The 15,790-nt window shown below is 40.4% G+C and overlaps 1 protein-coding gene across 4 annotated transcripts in view; it reads right to left on the reverse strand.

The window, feature by feature from the left end:
• Positions 1–1,960: 1,960 nt before the first annotated feature.
• The window catches only part of micu3b (mitochondrial calcium uptake family, member 3b), a 42,307-nt gene continuing 28,477 nt past the window's right edge, over positions 1,961–15,790 (reverse strand). For 3 of the 4 annotated variants that reach the window (XM_067386169.1, XM_067386195.1, XM_067386186.1), the window contains 7 exons: positions 11,175–11,270; positions 9,187–9,278; positions 8,780–8,951; positions 5,821–5,929; positions 5,596–5,753; positions 3,607–3,675; positions 1,961–3,176 (listed from right to left, as the gene is read on the reverse strand). In XM_067386169.1, the coding sequence (XP_067242270.1) occupies positions 3,607–3,675; positions 5,596–5,753; positions 5,821–5,929; positions 8,780–8,951; positions 9,187–9,278; positions 11,175–11,270 (696 nt within the window). In that variant the 3' untranslated portion in view covers positions 1,961–3,176. The remainder of the gene's footprint in view (positions 3,177–3,606; positions 3,676–5,595; positions 5,754–5,820; positions 5,930–8,779; positions 8,952–9,186; positions 9,279–11,174; positions 11,271–15,790) is intronic. The other variant, XM_067386177.1, reaches the window with a different exon arrangement.

Genomic DNA, 15,790 nt, shown 5'->3' on the forward strand with positions numbered 1-15,790 from the left:
TTAGTAGCCTACAGAAAATTAGCCTGCAGCCCAGACAAACTAGCTGAAAACCTGCTGTGAGACCATAAAACCAGCTTAGGCTGGTTTATTATTACTGTCTGAGGAATAGGGTTGGCTGCTTAATGATTTTGGTTCTTATCATTCCTATTTTCGATTCTAATAAGGTTAAAAAAAAAAAAAAAAATAGATATCATTCAAAGTGAATACCATGAACAAAAATCAACAGACTAAATAACACTTACACAAAGAACTTTTGCCTGTGGTTTAAAAATACCATAGCAAAAACAACTAGCTTAACTAATTTAAATTCAAGCATTATTAAAGACAAGTAAACAATCAAATAATTTAAATAGAAATAAACAAATTAGCAATCAAACAAATAAAACTGAACCAAGATATGATTATAATAAACAGTGTTTTAAGATTTTCAGGCTGTTCAGGTACAAAATCTAAACAAATGCACTTTATAAATAAAATATACATTATAAATATAGTTACAAAGGTAATTCAGTCAAGAACAGTGAGTGAATTTTCTCTTTGTCTTTTATTGTTTGATTAACTTTATTGAAATTTCAGTCATTAATTACTCATCCTCATGTCGTTCCGAACCCACAAGACCTTTGTTCATCTTCAGAACACAAATTAAGATATTTTTTATTTTATTTTTATCTCCCATAGCAAAAGAAAGCAAAGAAATTACCACATTCAAGGTCCAGAGAAGTATTAAAGACATCGTTAAAATAGTCAATGTGACTACAGTGGTTCATCTTTAATGTTATGAAGCAACGAGAATACTTTTTGTGCGCAAAAATAACAACTTTATTCAACAATATTTCCTCTTCCCTGCCAGCCTCCTACGCAGTTGGTGCAGTGAATGCAGTACAGAGCTTCTGTGTTTACGTCAGAACGCCGACTCTGTTTAGAACGACATGAGGGTGAGTAATTAATGACAATTATTTCATTTTTGGGTGAACAACCCTTTAAGACACAACCGACTGTGTTTCGTGCACTATACAGTATGAGAGGCAGCTTTCTGTGCGCATGTTTTGGATGTGTGCACGGCACAGAAAATAGCGCGTGAGTCTTCTTGCGCTTGAATGGCTTAAAATCATATTAAAATAACTTTTTCTGTGTGTGCGCTTTGGACTTGCAGGTGTTCTTACACGTGAATGGTTTAAAGTCGAAATTTTATAACAAGTATCCGATTCCTTAAGTATTGGAATCAATTTTCAATTCCCGACCCTTGTGCTTGACTAAACACACATTAAGGGCTCTATCATTCACTTGGCACAATGTGGCGAGGCGCAAGTGTTTTTTGCTGGTTTCAGCTCGATGCAGTTATCTTTTTCATGTCTTGTGACACATTGTTTAAATAGCAAATGCATTTGCACCCATCTGTTCGCCCATAGGCGTGCTGGTCTGAAAACAAGGTGTGTTCAGGCGCATTTTTGACGCGTTGCTATTTTGAGGCAACCGAAATCGACTGCGCCATTGACCAACTGAAACCTGGTCTAAAGTCAATTTGCGCATATCCGTTTCCTTGCTAGAGAAGCGTGCACTTTTTCCGCTTGCAAATTCCGCCATGTAAATAGCGAATCCGATATTACGCGAACGTGCAACTGGCTTTTAAAGGGAATGGTAGATGAGAATCTGATTGGTTTATTGCACGTTACACCTAAAACACACCCATTACTCATTAAGAGAATAGGGACAACCCTTTTCGACCATTTTTCCCATCGTTAAACTAGCAAAAGTGGATTCGGACACGCCCTAAGTGCACTTGCGCCGTGTGCTTTAGACCATGCACTTAGATTGTTAAAATAGGGCCCTGACACTGTAGATCTAATCTAAAATGTTCACTAGTAGAGACACTTTTGAGAGTTTTTTAAAATAATTTCTTCTGAAAGAAGGAAACACAGACCAGAAGGAATGACACAAATTATTATTTTGAATTGTGGTTTTAATTTATTCGAACTCTCTAAGCAATCTGAATACTATAGGCCTAATGCATAAAAATTATAACTTCATAAACTGTAATATGCAAACATGTTACATGAAATAAGCAATTTTAGGATGTACAGATCTAAAACACGGTCTGTATTCTGAAGAAAAGTATGGTGGTTGAGACCAGAGCTACTTATCACACAGTTGTCACAAGCTTTTAATTCTTTGAGTCAAATTTTCAATTCTAAAAAATGGTTCCATTATAACATGTGACGACATGCCCCGCTAGGTGTTTAATGAACTGTATATTTTTTCCTGGGTAATAAAATGAAAATGTGCAACCGCTTTTTTGTAGGCAAGGCTGCACAAAATGTTAACTTTAAAAAATAAACATACCATGAGAAAAATTCTCTGGAGAAAAACGAGTGGATTCAGTTTCTGCTTGTTTGTTGTTTTGCCTTCGCAAGATTTTTCTTAAAAGAAACTCATAAAAGAGTAGGAGAGAGGGATCTGTATGTGTAGCACATTGTGAGATTACTGAGGTCTCATTATTGCTCTGTGCACTCAGCACTGTCAGACCCTGTGTAAGCTGATCTGGGTGGTGGGCAGTGGACAAGCTCAGAGAAACTATGTTAGCAATGTGCTCATTGTAAGGAAAGATTATCTGGCTTATAACTCCTAGAGAAGCAAAAAGATCAATGCATTGCCAATACAGCAGTAAAGAAGCATTAAATCTCAAAAGAACATTTTCTTTACACAAAATAGATCAATAAATAGAATAAATAACTGTACACTCTACTTCAACATAGTTTCCTTTAAAATGGACAGTTTAAAATGTATGAAGTAATATAAAGACACTACTTTGTACTTCATTAAATAACATAATTTATCACAAAATGTGGGCACTGGTCCCATTTAAATTTATAAGACCTTTAATAAATCATTTTTTGATTAATAAAAGTATCATGGCTATTTCATTAAAGTGTTCTCTTTTAGTTAATGGCTTTTATAGGGTTAAGAAAGTGCCTGCCAAGTGACAAAGTGGTAACTATAGTCCAGCGAGGTAGCATGTGTTAATCTAATTATGGCAGTATTTGTATCTTACAGAGTTTGACACAGGTCAGGTAGATAATTGCATTGAGTCACTGAGAACTTTAATCCAACTTGAGATTTCTTCACTGAGACGTGAGGGTGAAGAGGAACACTCAACGGGACTTTCAACCTGCACAAATCTAAGACATAACAGAAGAATAGCATATCAAACTAAACAAATGAATCCAACAAGTAATATTTTGAATACCTTTAGAATAGAAATGTGCTTTATAACACTTGTTTATTTCATTCAAACTACATTTACTCCCTGAGTGAGTCTAATTGTTCTCTGTTTCTAGGTGTTTTATTGTGTGGGTTGGGCACTGTATTCTATTACTTTGTTAAGTCGTAATACACTATGTTAGGCTGGTATCTTGTATCTCTGGATAGCCGACATTAATTTTACAGAGTAATCTGATGCTAGAGAAAGAGCTTTGGCTGAATGCTGAGCAATGCTATCGCTGTAGTTCAGTATCATTAATTGCAAATTCTCCAGGGCAATATCATGAAGCTAAACCCAAAATACTGGATAAAATCTACTACTTTTTTTCTATTCAACCATGAACTTACCTATTTAGCAGTGAGTTCTTTCTTCATGCAGGCTTTAAAGGATGTGAATCTCTCTTCACCTTTATATCCCTGAATTCACAATGATAAAATGAAGAGAAAATGGTTTTATGTCATCAACAGAAATATGTATTTTTTTAAATTAAATTGAAATTAATTGTGCTAGTCAATGAAACAACTAACATACTGAATTTCCAATACATGGCCACTAGATGTCAGCAAAATTGCACCCACAAGAGAGCTTTTACTTTTCTTTTGAAATACAAGGCAACAATATAGTGTACTTTGAATGTAAAAAAGTTTGGAGTGAGTAAGTTTTTTAAAATGTTTTTCAAAAACATCATCTTATGCTAACCAAGACTACATTTATTTGATCAAAAATACAGTTAAACAGTAATATTGTGAAATATTATTATTACACTTTTCTATTGTAATATATTTTCAAATGTAATTTATTCCTGTATTGACAGAGCTGAATTTTCAGCAGCCATTACTTTAGTCTTCAGTCACATGATCCTTCAGAAATCATTCTCTTTGCAGAAACAATAATTTAAAAAAAATCAGGATTCTTTACTGTCACTTTTGATTAAAGAACCCATGCTAAATAAAAGTATTAATTTCTTCTTCTATTTTATCTTGCTGAACCCAAACTTTTGAACGGTAGTGTAATAACACTAATAGTAAAACTAATAACAACAGTACAGTAATAATGATTAATTTAAACGTACCGTAGAACGTCTTTTCAAAAGATGTAATATAAGTCTAAGGTGTCCCCTGAATGTGTCTGTGAAGTTTCAGCTCAAAATACGCCATTTTTTTTTTAAATAAATTTTTTTAACTGCCTATTTTGGGGCATCATTAACTATGCACCGATTCAGGCCCCTTTAAATCTCTCGCTCCCTGCCCTCCCCCGAGCTCTCGACTATAAGTGCAGTTATGCATAAACAAAGTTCACACAGCTAATATAACCCTCAAAATGGATCTTTACAAGATGTTCGTCATGCATGCTGCATGCATGGATCAGATCATGTGAGTATTGTATTTATTTTGGATGTTTACATTTGATTCTGAATGAGTTTGATGGTGCTCCGTGGCTAAAGCTAACATTACACACTGTTGGAGAGTTTAATAAAGAATGAAGTTGTTTATGAATTATACAGACTGCAAGTGTTTAAAAAAAATAGCGACGGCTCTTGTCTCCATGAATACAGTAATAAACGATGGTAACTTTAGCCACATTTAACAGTACATTAACAACATGCTAACAAAACATTTAGAAAGACAATTCACAAATATCACTAAAAATATCATGTAATCATGGATCATGTCATTTATTATTGCTCCATCTGCCATTTTTCGCTATTGTCCTTGCTTACCTAGTCTGATGATTCAGCTGTGCAGATCCAGATGTTAATACTGGCTGCCCTTGTGTAATGCCTTGAACATGAGCTGGCATATGCAAATATTGGGGGCGTACATATTAATGATCCCGACTGTTACGTAACAGTCGGTTATGTTGAGATTCGCCTGTTTTTTGGAGGTCTTTTAAATAAATGAGATTTATATAAGAAGGAGGAAACAATGAAGTTTGAAACTCAATGTATATCTTTTCCATGTACTGAACTCTTGTTATTCAACTATGCCAAGATAAATTCAATTTTTGATTCTAGGGCACCTTTAAATTTTAATTTGAAGCTAAATTTGTGTTAAATGTGTTACAGGAATATCTGTCATAAGCCAAAATCTGTTATGGTGATATGACAGCTGATTTGAACATAGTTTAAAAAAAGTTTTTGGGAAAAGCTCTCCTAATTACAAATACATACGTCCATTCAAAACCTCAAACCAGATTTCTGGACCATCTGCTTGCCGCTACTTGAATCTCAGAAACCCGTTTTAAGGCTCACCAGTGGATCATAACTACCTATAGGTCTGGAAAATAGGCATTTAAACAACCATGGAGAGAATAGTCAACCTTCCTAGCATATTTACCAAAGAGCCACGATGCAGCCGATCCTTCATTATCCCAATGAACTCCTTGTAGCTTAGCTGGTCATCATGGTCCTCATCAAAGATCTTGAAAACAGTGTTCACGAGGTGTCGTGACAGCTTCAGGCCAGTGGCCACATAGACCGCACGGGCAAACTCATCTGTGAGCCGAGAGCCATCATTAGCCATAGACTTTGAGGAGTAAATGGATTAAATGAGAATATTTACCTTGTCCAATTGGGCGATTTGCATAGTTGTACATTTGCATGGCAATGGTAAAATCCTCTAAGTTGTTGAGGAACTGAAAGAAGGACCTAAACTCTTCAAAAGTGATGCCCTATAAGAGAAGATCAGTGTTACATCAGTGACTTACAAAAGAAATCATCAAACAGAAAGCTTTGGGCAACTGAAAGATAATTAAGTCAGAATCTTTATAATATGATAGCACCGACCTAGTATATAAAATGATGAAATTCAAAAGATAGTCTCAGAATAATTCTCTGTATAATAAATGCAGCACCCTAAACAAGGCAAAACTGCTTCACGTCCCACTTTTTCAAAAACGAGGGCAACTTTAGTGTCTGTGGGAACTTGAAGAACGATAACAGATCCCCAAAAAATACATCTCTCCTGCTCCCGCACCCGATCTATACAACTGGAGCTGTCGACACCTTTAGATTGTTTTGTTTAAGGAAAGGTCGGGTAGCTTGTCGACTCTTCTAAAGAAGCTTTAACCTGATACTTGCATACACAAAAACAAAAGGGGATGTGTCCAAAATATCTCACCGCTAGCAGATTACCCAAACAGCAGTCCTTTTGATTTCCACTCATCCATTTCCAGGCACTAGACCCACATCTTTTTCTGAAGCCGCTCTTGCAACCAACAACAACTGTTTTACAAATGATCTAATGAGTAATATGTGACGCTTTGGTGGTTTTACAAGTTAAGCTGTATCGCAATATCTCTTAACTTAAGAATAAGAACCACTTGTATATCAATGGCCATCCACCAACAGCCTCCTCGAGCAACTGAAAAGACTCTAACCTCATAATGTGAGGGTCAGTGTGCAAAAGGGGAAACATCCTAAAGAAAAAAGACACATCACTCAGATTATAAATATCCTCCTCTCTCCACATCTTTGGTGGTATTTGTTTTGCTATGCAATGATTTGAATAGACTCATTTATAATACATGAAAAGATAAAGAAATATTAGAATACTGACAAACTGTCGTGATGTATTGATGTGAAATATTAAGTTCATTCTAATTCATCTCCTCCAATTTTGTTTCTTTACTTGCCAGCTAACAGGGAACATTCTCAGAACTTTGGTTAACGTTCTACCAAGGTTCAAGGTGAACAAACATTCTTGCAGTGATGTTAATAGAATGTTCGTTCAAAGTTATATGGTCTTTAATAACTTTCTCAAAACATTAGCACAAAAACATTATTTCAATCATGACAACTCTCTGAATAATTTTTGTATGTTATTGAATATGGCAGCGTTAATATATTTGGTCTTGGCAGACTAGATCTGCTACACTGCTGCTGCTGCTGTTGATTATTGTTGCTGCTGCTGCAGAGCAAGTACGGGACTTGCTACTGCTAATATATACACCGACACACTGCTGTGAGCAGGTAAGATATGCTGCTGCTGCTGCTGCTGCATGAATAGACATACATAAAACCGTAGCAGATCTAGGCAGGTGGAGCTGGGGAAGGTGGTGGATTTCAGAGTTAAATGATTAGTTCACTTCTGAATGAAAATTTCCCAAAAAATGTACTCGCCCCCATGTCATCCAAGATGTTTTATGTCATTCTTTCTTCAGTCGAAAAGAAATTAAGCTTTTTGAGGAAAACATTCCAGGATTCTTCTCCATATAATGGATTTCAGTGGGGTTCGCCAGGTGGAAGGTCCAAATTGTGGTTTCAATGCAGCTTCAAAGGGCTCTACACGATCCCAGCCGAGGAATAAGTGTCTTATCTAGTGAAACTAGATCTGTCATTTTCTAAAAAAAATAAAAATGTATATACTTTTTAACCACAAATGCTCATCTTGCACTTCACTGTGATGCACCAGGCATTACATAATCATGTTACAAAGATTATGCGTGACGTAGGCGGAAGTAGCGATCCAGTGTCTACAAAGCTAACGTGCAAAGATTAAGCCAAATGCCCTTTACAAAAAAAGAGGTAAAACATTGATATCGGATGATTTTGAAATTGAAGGAGAAAATTAGATGACTTTTACTAGGTACCTTCGCCTGCGTCACGCGTGATGCGTGACCTTTCAACGTAATGTGTGGCGGATCACAGAGCTAGTGCGAGACGAGCATTTGTGGTTAAAAAGTATATACATTTCTTTCTTTTCTTTTTTTTTTTTAAAATGACAGATCGTTTTGCTAGATAAGACCCTTATTCCTTGGCTGGGATCATGTAGAGCCATTTGAAACTGCACTGAAACTGCAATTTGGACCTCTGAAGTCCACTATATGGAGAAGAATCCTGGAATGTTTTCCTCAAAAACCTTAATTTCTTTTGAAATTAACATGAACATCTTGGATGACATGGGGGTGAGTAAATTATCAGGAAATTTTCATTCAGAAGTGAACTAAACCTTTAATCTGATTCTGATAAGGTGCTGCAGGACCAGCTTACAGCAAACAAAGAACCAGACTTTTGAAATGTTGAGCAAGCAATCTCATTGGCTGCAGGATCAGCAGAGACCAATCAGCTTGTGTCATGTGGTAATGATGTGCTTGCTTGCAGACTGCATGTAAAGGAGCTATCAGCCTTTATACATTGTTAACGGAAAGTTTTATTTGGAAGTTTAACATTTTTTTAAATATTACTGACTACTTGAAAGTAAAGTTCCCATAATGTTGATAAAGTGATTAAAATTGAAAATCTGTTTTATCTAATGTTCACAAAACCATTTCAAATAGTGGATGTTTTAAACTTTCAGAAATAAAGTTTTCATAACTTAAAGGGAACGTCAGTAAAATGTTCTTAGATCATTTCGTTAGTCAGGATGTTAACAAAACACAATGTGTTTGTATATCTTACCATTTTGTAAATTGGCATAAAATCTGAATCTGGTATTGTGGTGCTTGTTTGGAAAGGCTCCTGATTTCTTGAGTGATGATATTAGTGGGTGGGTGGTTGTGTGTGTCCAGAGTAAGTATTACCTTTTCATCAGGTATGCTTTGACGCACATTCTCAAGGTAGCCTGCAATGTTCTCCACTGTTGTGTAGCGCAGTAGGATACGAGCAAAGTCTTCCTCACTGATGGTGGTCATTCCCTTGGAATAGCTGAGGAACTCAATCTCAAGGACTTCTGTCTGCAGGTTGTCCATGAATCTGCCGACAGAGCATGACACAGACGCAATGTTAAGAGGAGATGCCATCACTTGCTCAGTAGGATACTAGACTAAGTGACTGGACCATCCCAACATGCTTTAATAAGAATAAAGCATCCTTTTTAAGGGTCATGCATTAATAACATGGCCCCAGGTTCTTTCCCTTTTTATTTTTTATACATATTACAGAAACTTGAGCTTAAATTAAGCCTATATTCATCAAGTCTGTCTCTCACCTGTAGAAGTCATCAAAGGTAAGTTCAATTTTGCCCTTTCTTCCAAAGAAATGCACCAGCAGAGTTGTGTCGGTGACATTTTCTGGTTCGTGCTGTGAAAGCAAATTATGAAAACACATTATTCAGCTGTAAAAACTGAACAAGAGAGCAAAATTGGTCACAGAATAAGTGTACACCAAAATAGCTTGATGAGGATGTGCAGCCATAAACAAAAATAAACAACACAGATACAGACACAAACACAAATAAAAGTAAAATGTAAATGACTGATTAAAAGCAACTGATTCATTTAGATCAGATCTGAAAAAAAGCATCTCTATCATACATCTTAAAATCACACATGAACAATTGTCCTTTGACTTGGTGGCCTTCTGTGACTGTCAGCTGAAGGGATAATGAATATTCTGTCATCATTTCTTCAACTCATGTTGTTACTCTAGCTCTCCTTAGCACATCTATAAAATGTTTATGGTACTTTTTGCATCTTTTTTGAAGTTTAAATGCTCCTGTCCCCATATGCACTGTAACCAAAGAAAGAAAGTCACACAGGTTTAGAACAACATGGGGGTGGATAAATGATAAAAGAATTCTCATTTTGGTTAAAATATTCCTTTGAAAGTTAATATGCACATGTACTCATATGTTAAAGGCACAGTATGTAAGTTTCACCACTAGAGGTCACTTATTCAAGACAATAACAAATGCTTGATGATGCCACGACCAGTTATGTTCGATCACTTAAATTCACATTATTTTATTTCATTCTAATGAAACAGCTGAATTACTGCTCATACAAGTCACTTTATTGGACTAACTAAAATTGTGAATTAACATTTTACTTGGTCAAAACAGTCATTCTAAAAATACATTTGAGTGTGTTGAAAGTTATATTATAACGTTACTCTATGCGTTCGCTCGGTGGCTGGTATAAGAGACTTGTTGCACACTGCAGTAAACTAGATTGATATTAGAGTATCATATTAATAAAAGCTGGTAGACTTGTGTTGCTACAGTAAATGGCATGCAATTCAAAATGCTGTATTACTGTTACTACGAAAACAGCTCTTTCTGATTATGCAATGTTAGCCACTTGACAAAATACTGTTGTCTGATTTACTTTTTGGGTACAAATATGTAACTCGCAGTAAATCAAGAAAACAAGAGATTCAAACAATAAGGAATAACAACCATGTTGAGCTATATAACAATGATTAGTTTTCTGTTGATAAAGGTATCTAAACAGTTCACCTGTTTAATAAAACACATAATATATTAAAGCGGATATGACGTCATTGACAGGTGATACAATGACACGGCTCATTACACTGGTTAAAATAGCTTATTTCTCTGAATTTAAACATTATTGGAAACATTTGGGATAATGTAAGTACACAACTCAACAAAATATATAACATTGTTCTAGTGGTTTTTAGATATTTTAATCCAAAAATCTTACATATTGTGCCTTTAATATGTTTGACAGAGCAAAGATACATCATGAAGCAGCCGACATCATCCCATGCCACACAAACAACAGGTTGCTCGTGCAGAAATCTGTATACCAGATATACCTCAATGTTCCTTTGCAGCCATGTATCTTTACAAAAACAAGAGGCATACTGTATCTGATGGTATTTTTTCACAAAGATGCCTTAAAATGTCAACTGAAAGTGTTTTGTTCATAATATACTAGAAGTACATCTTAACATCCAAGATCTTAACATCCAAAACCAATGTCAAATCCATTTACTAAGCACCAACATCAATAATTGTATAAATCTTAAGGATTTGTAATAGATATATTAATATCTAACTGTAACAACATGAATTGTAGTGATATTAATGAATGAAAATGACGATACCACAAAAAAAAAAAAAAAAAAAAAAAAAACAATGGGCAGAACCTCACATGGGATGATGGACAGGGAATGGTCAAGGGAATTATGGGATTCGAATGAAAAAGCATGTGAGCTCTAGGATACTTGTACCTCCATCAGATCTGAAAAGAGAACTATTCTCGCACCATGCCTTAGAACATCCCAGAAACTTCTGGGTTCAGACTGAGGCTGCTCTTTTTTAAGTACCTGCATAGCAGAGGTGAAAATATTAAAGGCTTAACAATATTCACCAAAAATGATTCAAACAATGCAGTGAAAGGCTAATGCACATACAAAACCATCTGAAGTAATGCAACGCAATGTTAAGGAAATGTTAAGCAGCAATTTTTTTTTTATATAATTATTAATAATTGAGTAACAATAATAAGTGATAAAAACTGAGCAGCAAATCAGCATATTAGAATAATTTCTGTGACACTGAAGAGTAATGACTGCTGAAATTTAACTTTGCCATCACAGGAATAATTAAAATATATTAAAATAGAAAACAGTTGTGTTAAATAGTAATAATTTTTCACAATATTCCTGTTTTTACTGTATTTTTGATCAAATAAAATAGCCATTGTGAGCATAAGAGACTTCTTAAATGCAAAAAAAAAAAAAAAATCATAATTATTCCAACGGGACATTGTCACAGACACGCCAGGCTCCACCTCACCACAGTACCCACGCACTCAATCACCAGCTTATTAATCACCGCCACCTGCACCTCATTCACTCTGCAATCACCAGCACTACAAAGCCACCACTCTCACACACACTCACTGTCCGGTCTCGTTTGCACTACGCCATGTATATGCTTACCTTAAGGACTCCCCTTCAACATACTTACCTGCTCCAGCGATCTCCTTCATCTCCTTCGTCTCCTGGTCCCTTCGTGTGCTTACCCATCTGTGTGTGTGAGTGTCTCCAACGTCTCCCTCCATCTCAGCTCAACTCCTGGATCCACAAACCACACAAGGACAGTATTACTTTATATTCATCTCTCAAGAACCTGATAACAGCCATTACCACTCTGTGTTCCACATATTGTTCCAATAAACTCACCTGGATTGCTTTTATCTCTGCCTCCGTGTCTATATCATAACAGAAGACCGGACCATAACAACTAACGGCATGAGTACAAACGATCCATTCCAGGAACTCGTGGACGTGCTGCGTCGAGCACTCACACCACAGCCCTCAACATCGTCATCCCACAACACGGCTGTCTCCGCACCCACCAGCACCACTCCTTCACCTGCATTCACCGCCAGTCCCATGGCCAAACCGGCGCCCTACTCTGGATCGGCGGAGGAATGCAGCGGATTTCTTCTCCAATGTGAGCTGGTCCTGGAGATGCAGCCGCACCTCTACACCACAGACACGGCTAAAATAGCGTTCATTATTTCACAACTGCAAGGGAAGGCTCTGCAATGGGCAGATTCGTTGTGGACCCAGAAAGGCCCAGTCGTCCAATCCTATTCGGCGTTCGTCTCCCACTTCCGGGAAGTATTCGGGAAACCTCTGACTGATTCCTCGACTGGTGAGAAACTTTATAATCTAAAGCAAAGAAACCTATCTGTTAACGAATATGCCTTGCAGTTTCGAACGCTAGCCGCCACCAGCGGATGGAACGAGCAAGCCCTCATCACCACGTTCCGTCAGGGGCTGGAACCCTCCGTGCGGCTGCATCTCGCTGCATACGAGGACTCCATGGGATTAGAACGCTTCATCCAACTCGCCATCCGCGTGGGGTCCCGTATGCAGTCGTGCATTCAAGAACACCAGGGCCAGTCATCCACCACTAACCTCCTCCGTCGGTCCGAACCCGTCAGCTCCCCAGAACCAGCCAACGAACCCATGCAAATTGATCACTCTCGTCTCACCCCTAACGAAAGACAAAGAAGGCTGGCCCTGAATCTCTGTCTCTATTGCGGAACAATGGGGCATAATCTCTCCACATGCCCAATCCGTCCTCCTCGACCCGTGGTGAGTGCAATATTTCCCTCCATTCAGAAAATGAAACCACTCACTACAACTGTAACTCTTACTGCTGCTAACATCTCTGTTCCAGTGGTGGCGCTCCTTGATTCAGGGTCAGCCGGAAACTTCATCTCAGGCACCCTCTGTAGACAACTCAACCTTAAGATCTCTCCTTCACCGACGAGCTATCAAATCCACTCCATCACGGGCAAACCCCTAAGCCGCAGACACATCCGTCACTGCGTGGGCCCACTACAACTCAGCATCGGTATCCTGCACACTGAACACATCCATTTGCTGGTTCTGGAGGAATCCACCGCTGACGTGGTTCTAGGGCGCCCGTGGCTGGAACAACACAACCCCAACATCTCCTGGCGCACGGGCGAAGTCCTGAAGTGGGGCGATCACTGCTTCCCAGACTGCTTCCCAGCGCTTCCTGTTCCAAAACCTCCACTCTCCAAGTCTCTTCTCGTGAATGCCACGTCCATCGAGAGCCCTGTTGAGAAGCGCTCCGTGGATGTTCCCCCTGACTACGCCCCCTTCAGCGACGTCTTCTGCCCGCAACGCGCCTCCAAGCTTCCTCCACACCGGCCATGGGACTGCGCCATCGATCTGCTGCCGGGTGAACCAGTGCCCAGGGGACGCATATACCCCCTGTCCATACCGGAGGAGAAGGCCATGGAGGAATACATCAAGGAGGCACTCGAACAAGGTTACATCCGCCCGTCTACTTCCCCTGCTGCTTCAAGCTTCTTCTTCGTGGCAAAGAAGGACGGAGGCTTGAGGCCATGCATCGATTACCGTGCACTCAACAAGATCACCATCAAGTTCCGATACCCACTTCCCCTCGTCCCAGCGGCCCTGGAACATCTCCGCGGTGCCACTGTGTTCACCAAGTTGGACCTCCGCAGCGCGTATAACCTCATCCGGATACGTGAGGGGGACGAGTGGAAGACCGCCTTCGTCACGCCCACTGGACACTACGAGTACCTCGTGATGCCGTATGGCCTGGTCAACGCCCTCCGTATTCCAGGATTTCATCCACGAGGTGCTCCGGGAGTTTCTCCATAAGTCCGTTCTGGTTTATATAGATGACATCCTCATCTACTCCCGGAGCTTGGCCGAACATCGCCACCACGTTGCGGAGGTCCTCCAGCGCTTACGGCAGTTCCATCTCTTCCTCAAGGCTGAAAAATGCTCATTCCACCAACCCTCCGTCCAGTTCCTGGGGTACGTGATTGATCACAGTGGCATCCGGATGGACGAGGGGAAGGTCTCCGCCATACAGTCCTGGCCCACTCCTACCACCATCAAAGAACTCCAAAGATTCCTAGGTTTCTCCAATTTCTATCGCCGGTTCATCAAAAACTACAGCACAATCGTCAGTCCACTCACCAACCTCCTCCGTCACCAGCCCAAGTCTCTGTCCTGGTCTCCATTAGCCACCGACGCCTTTGAGACCCTGAAGAAGGCCTTCACCACCGCTCCCCTCCTCGTCCACCCTAACCCGGACCTCCCGTTCATAGTAGAGGTGGACGCATCTACCACCGGAGTGGGAGCGGTCCTTTCACAGCAGCAGGGGACACCAAGTAGACTCCATCCATGCGCCTTCTTCTCCCGCAAGCTCAACCCGGCGGAGGTCAACTACGACATCGGTGACCGCGAACTCCTGGCCGTCAAGCTTGCCCTTGAGGAGTGGAGGCATTGGTTGGAGGGAGCTACTCACCCATTTCAAGTCCTCACTGATCACAAGAATCTCGAATATCTGAAGGCCGCAAAGAGACTCAATCCTCGCCAAGCTCGCTGGGCTATGTTCTTCTCTAGATTCAACTTCTCCATCTCCTACCGTCCTGGTTCAAAGAATACGAAGGCTGACGCCTTATCTCGCCTCTATGCTCCTGAGGAAAAGCCCGAAAAACCTGATACTATTCTGCCGGAGTCCATCTTCATGAGCCCCATCCAGTGGTCCGAAGAAACCATTCCCTCCGCCAATGCCTCCACACGCACTCCGCCGGGTTGCCCACCGGGCTTGCAGTACATCACACGGACACGTCGCACTCCACTCCTGCACAACGTTCACTCTTCACTTGGCACTGGTCACCCGGGGGTCAAGGAGACCCTCTCGTTGCTCAAACAACGCTTCTGGTGGCCCAACATGGCCAACGACGTCAGGAGGTACGTGCAGGGCTGCAGGGAGTGTGCCATCTCCAAGAGCCCACGCCATCTTCCCACCGGCAAGCTCTTTCCTCTGCCCGTTCCTGAGAGACCCTGGTCACACCTGGGAGTGGACTTCGTCACCGATCTCCCCGAATCTGACGGTCACACATGCATCCTGGTGGTGGTGGACCGCTTCTCAAAGTCCTGCCGTCTGATACCCCTGGAGGGTCTACCTACCGCCATGGCCACCGCAGAACTAATGTTTAATCATGTTTTTCGCTATTATGGATTACCTGAAGACATCGTCTCCGACAGAGGACCCCAGTTTGTCTCACACGTCTGGAAAGCCTTCTTCTCCCTCCTGGGTGTGACCGTCAGCCTATCGTCTGGATACCATCCTCAGTCGAACGGGCAGACGGAACGGAAGATCCAGGAGATCGGCCGCTTCCTGCGTACCTTCTGTCACGGCCACCAGAACTCCTGGAACCAGTACCTGGGTTGGGCCGAGTACGCACAAAACTCTCTCCGCCAAGCCTCAACGGGACTAACACCCTTCCAGTGCGTACTCGGCTACCAACCCCCGA

This window comes from Chanodichthys erythropterus, chromosome 1, assembly GCF_024489055.1.
Source record: "Chanodichthys erythropterus isolate Z2021 chromosome 1, ASM2448905v1, whole genome shotgun sequence".
Taxonomy (NCBI): domain Eukaryota; kingdom Metazoa; phylum Chordata; class Actinopteri; order Cypriniformes; family Xenocyprididae; genus Chanodichthys; species Chanodichthys erythropterus.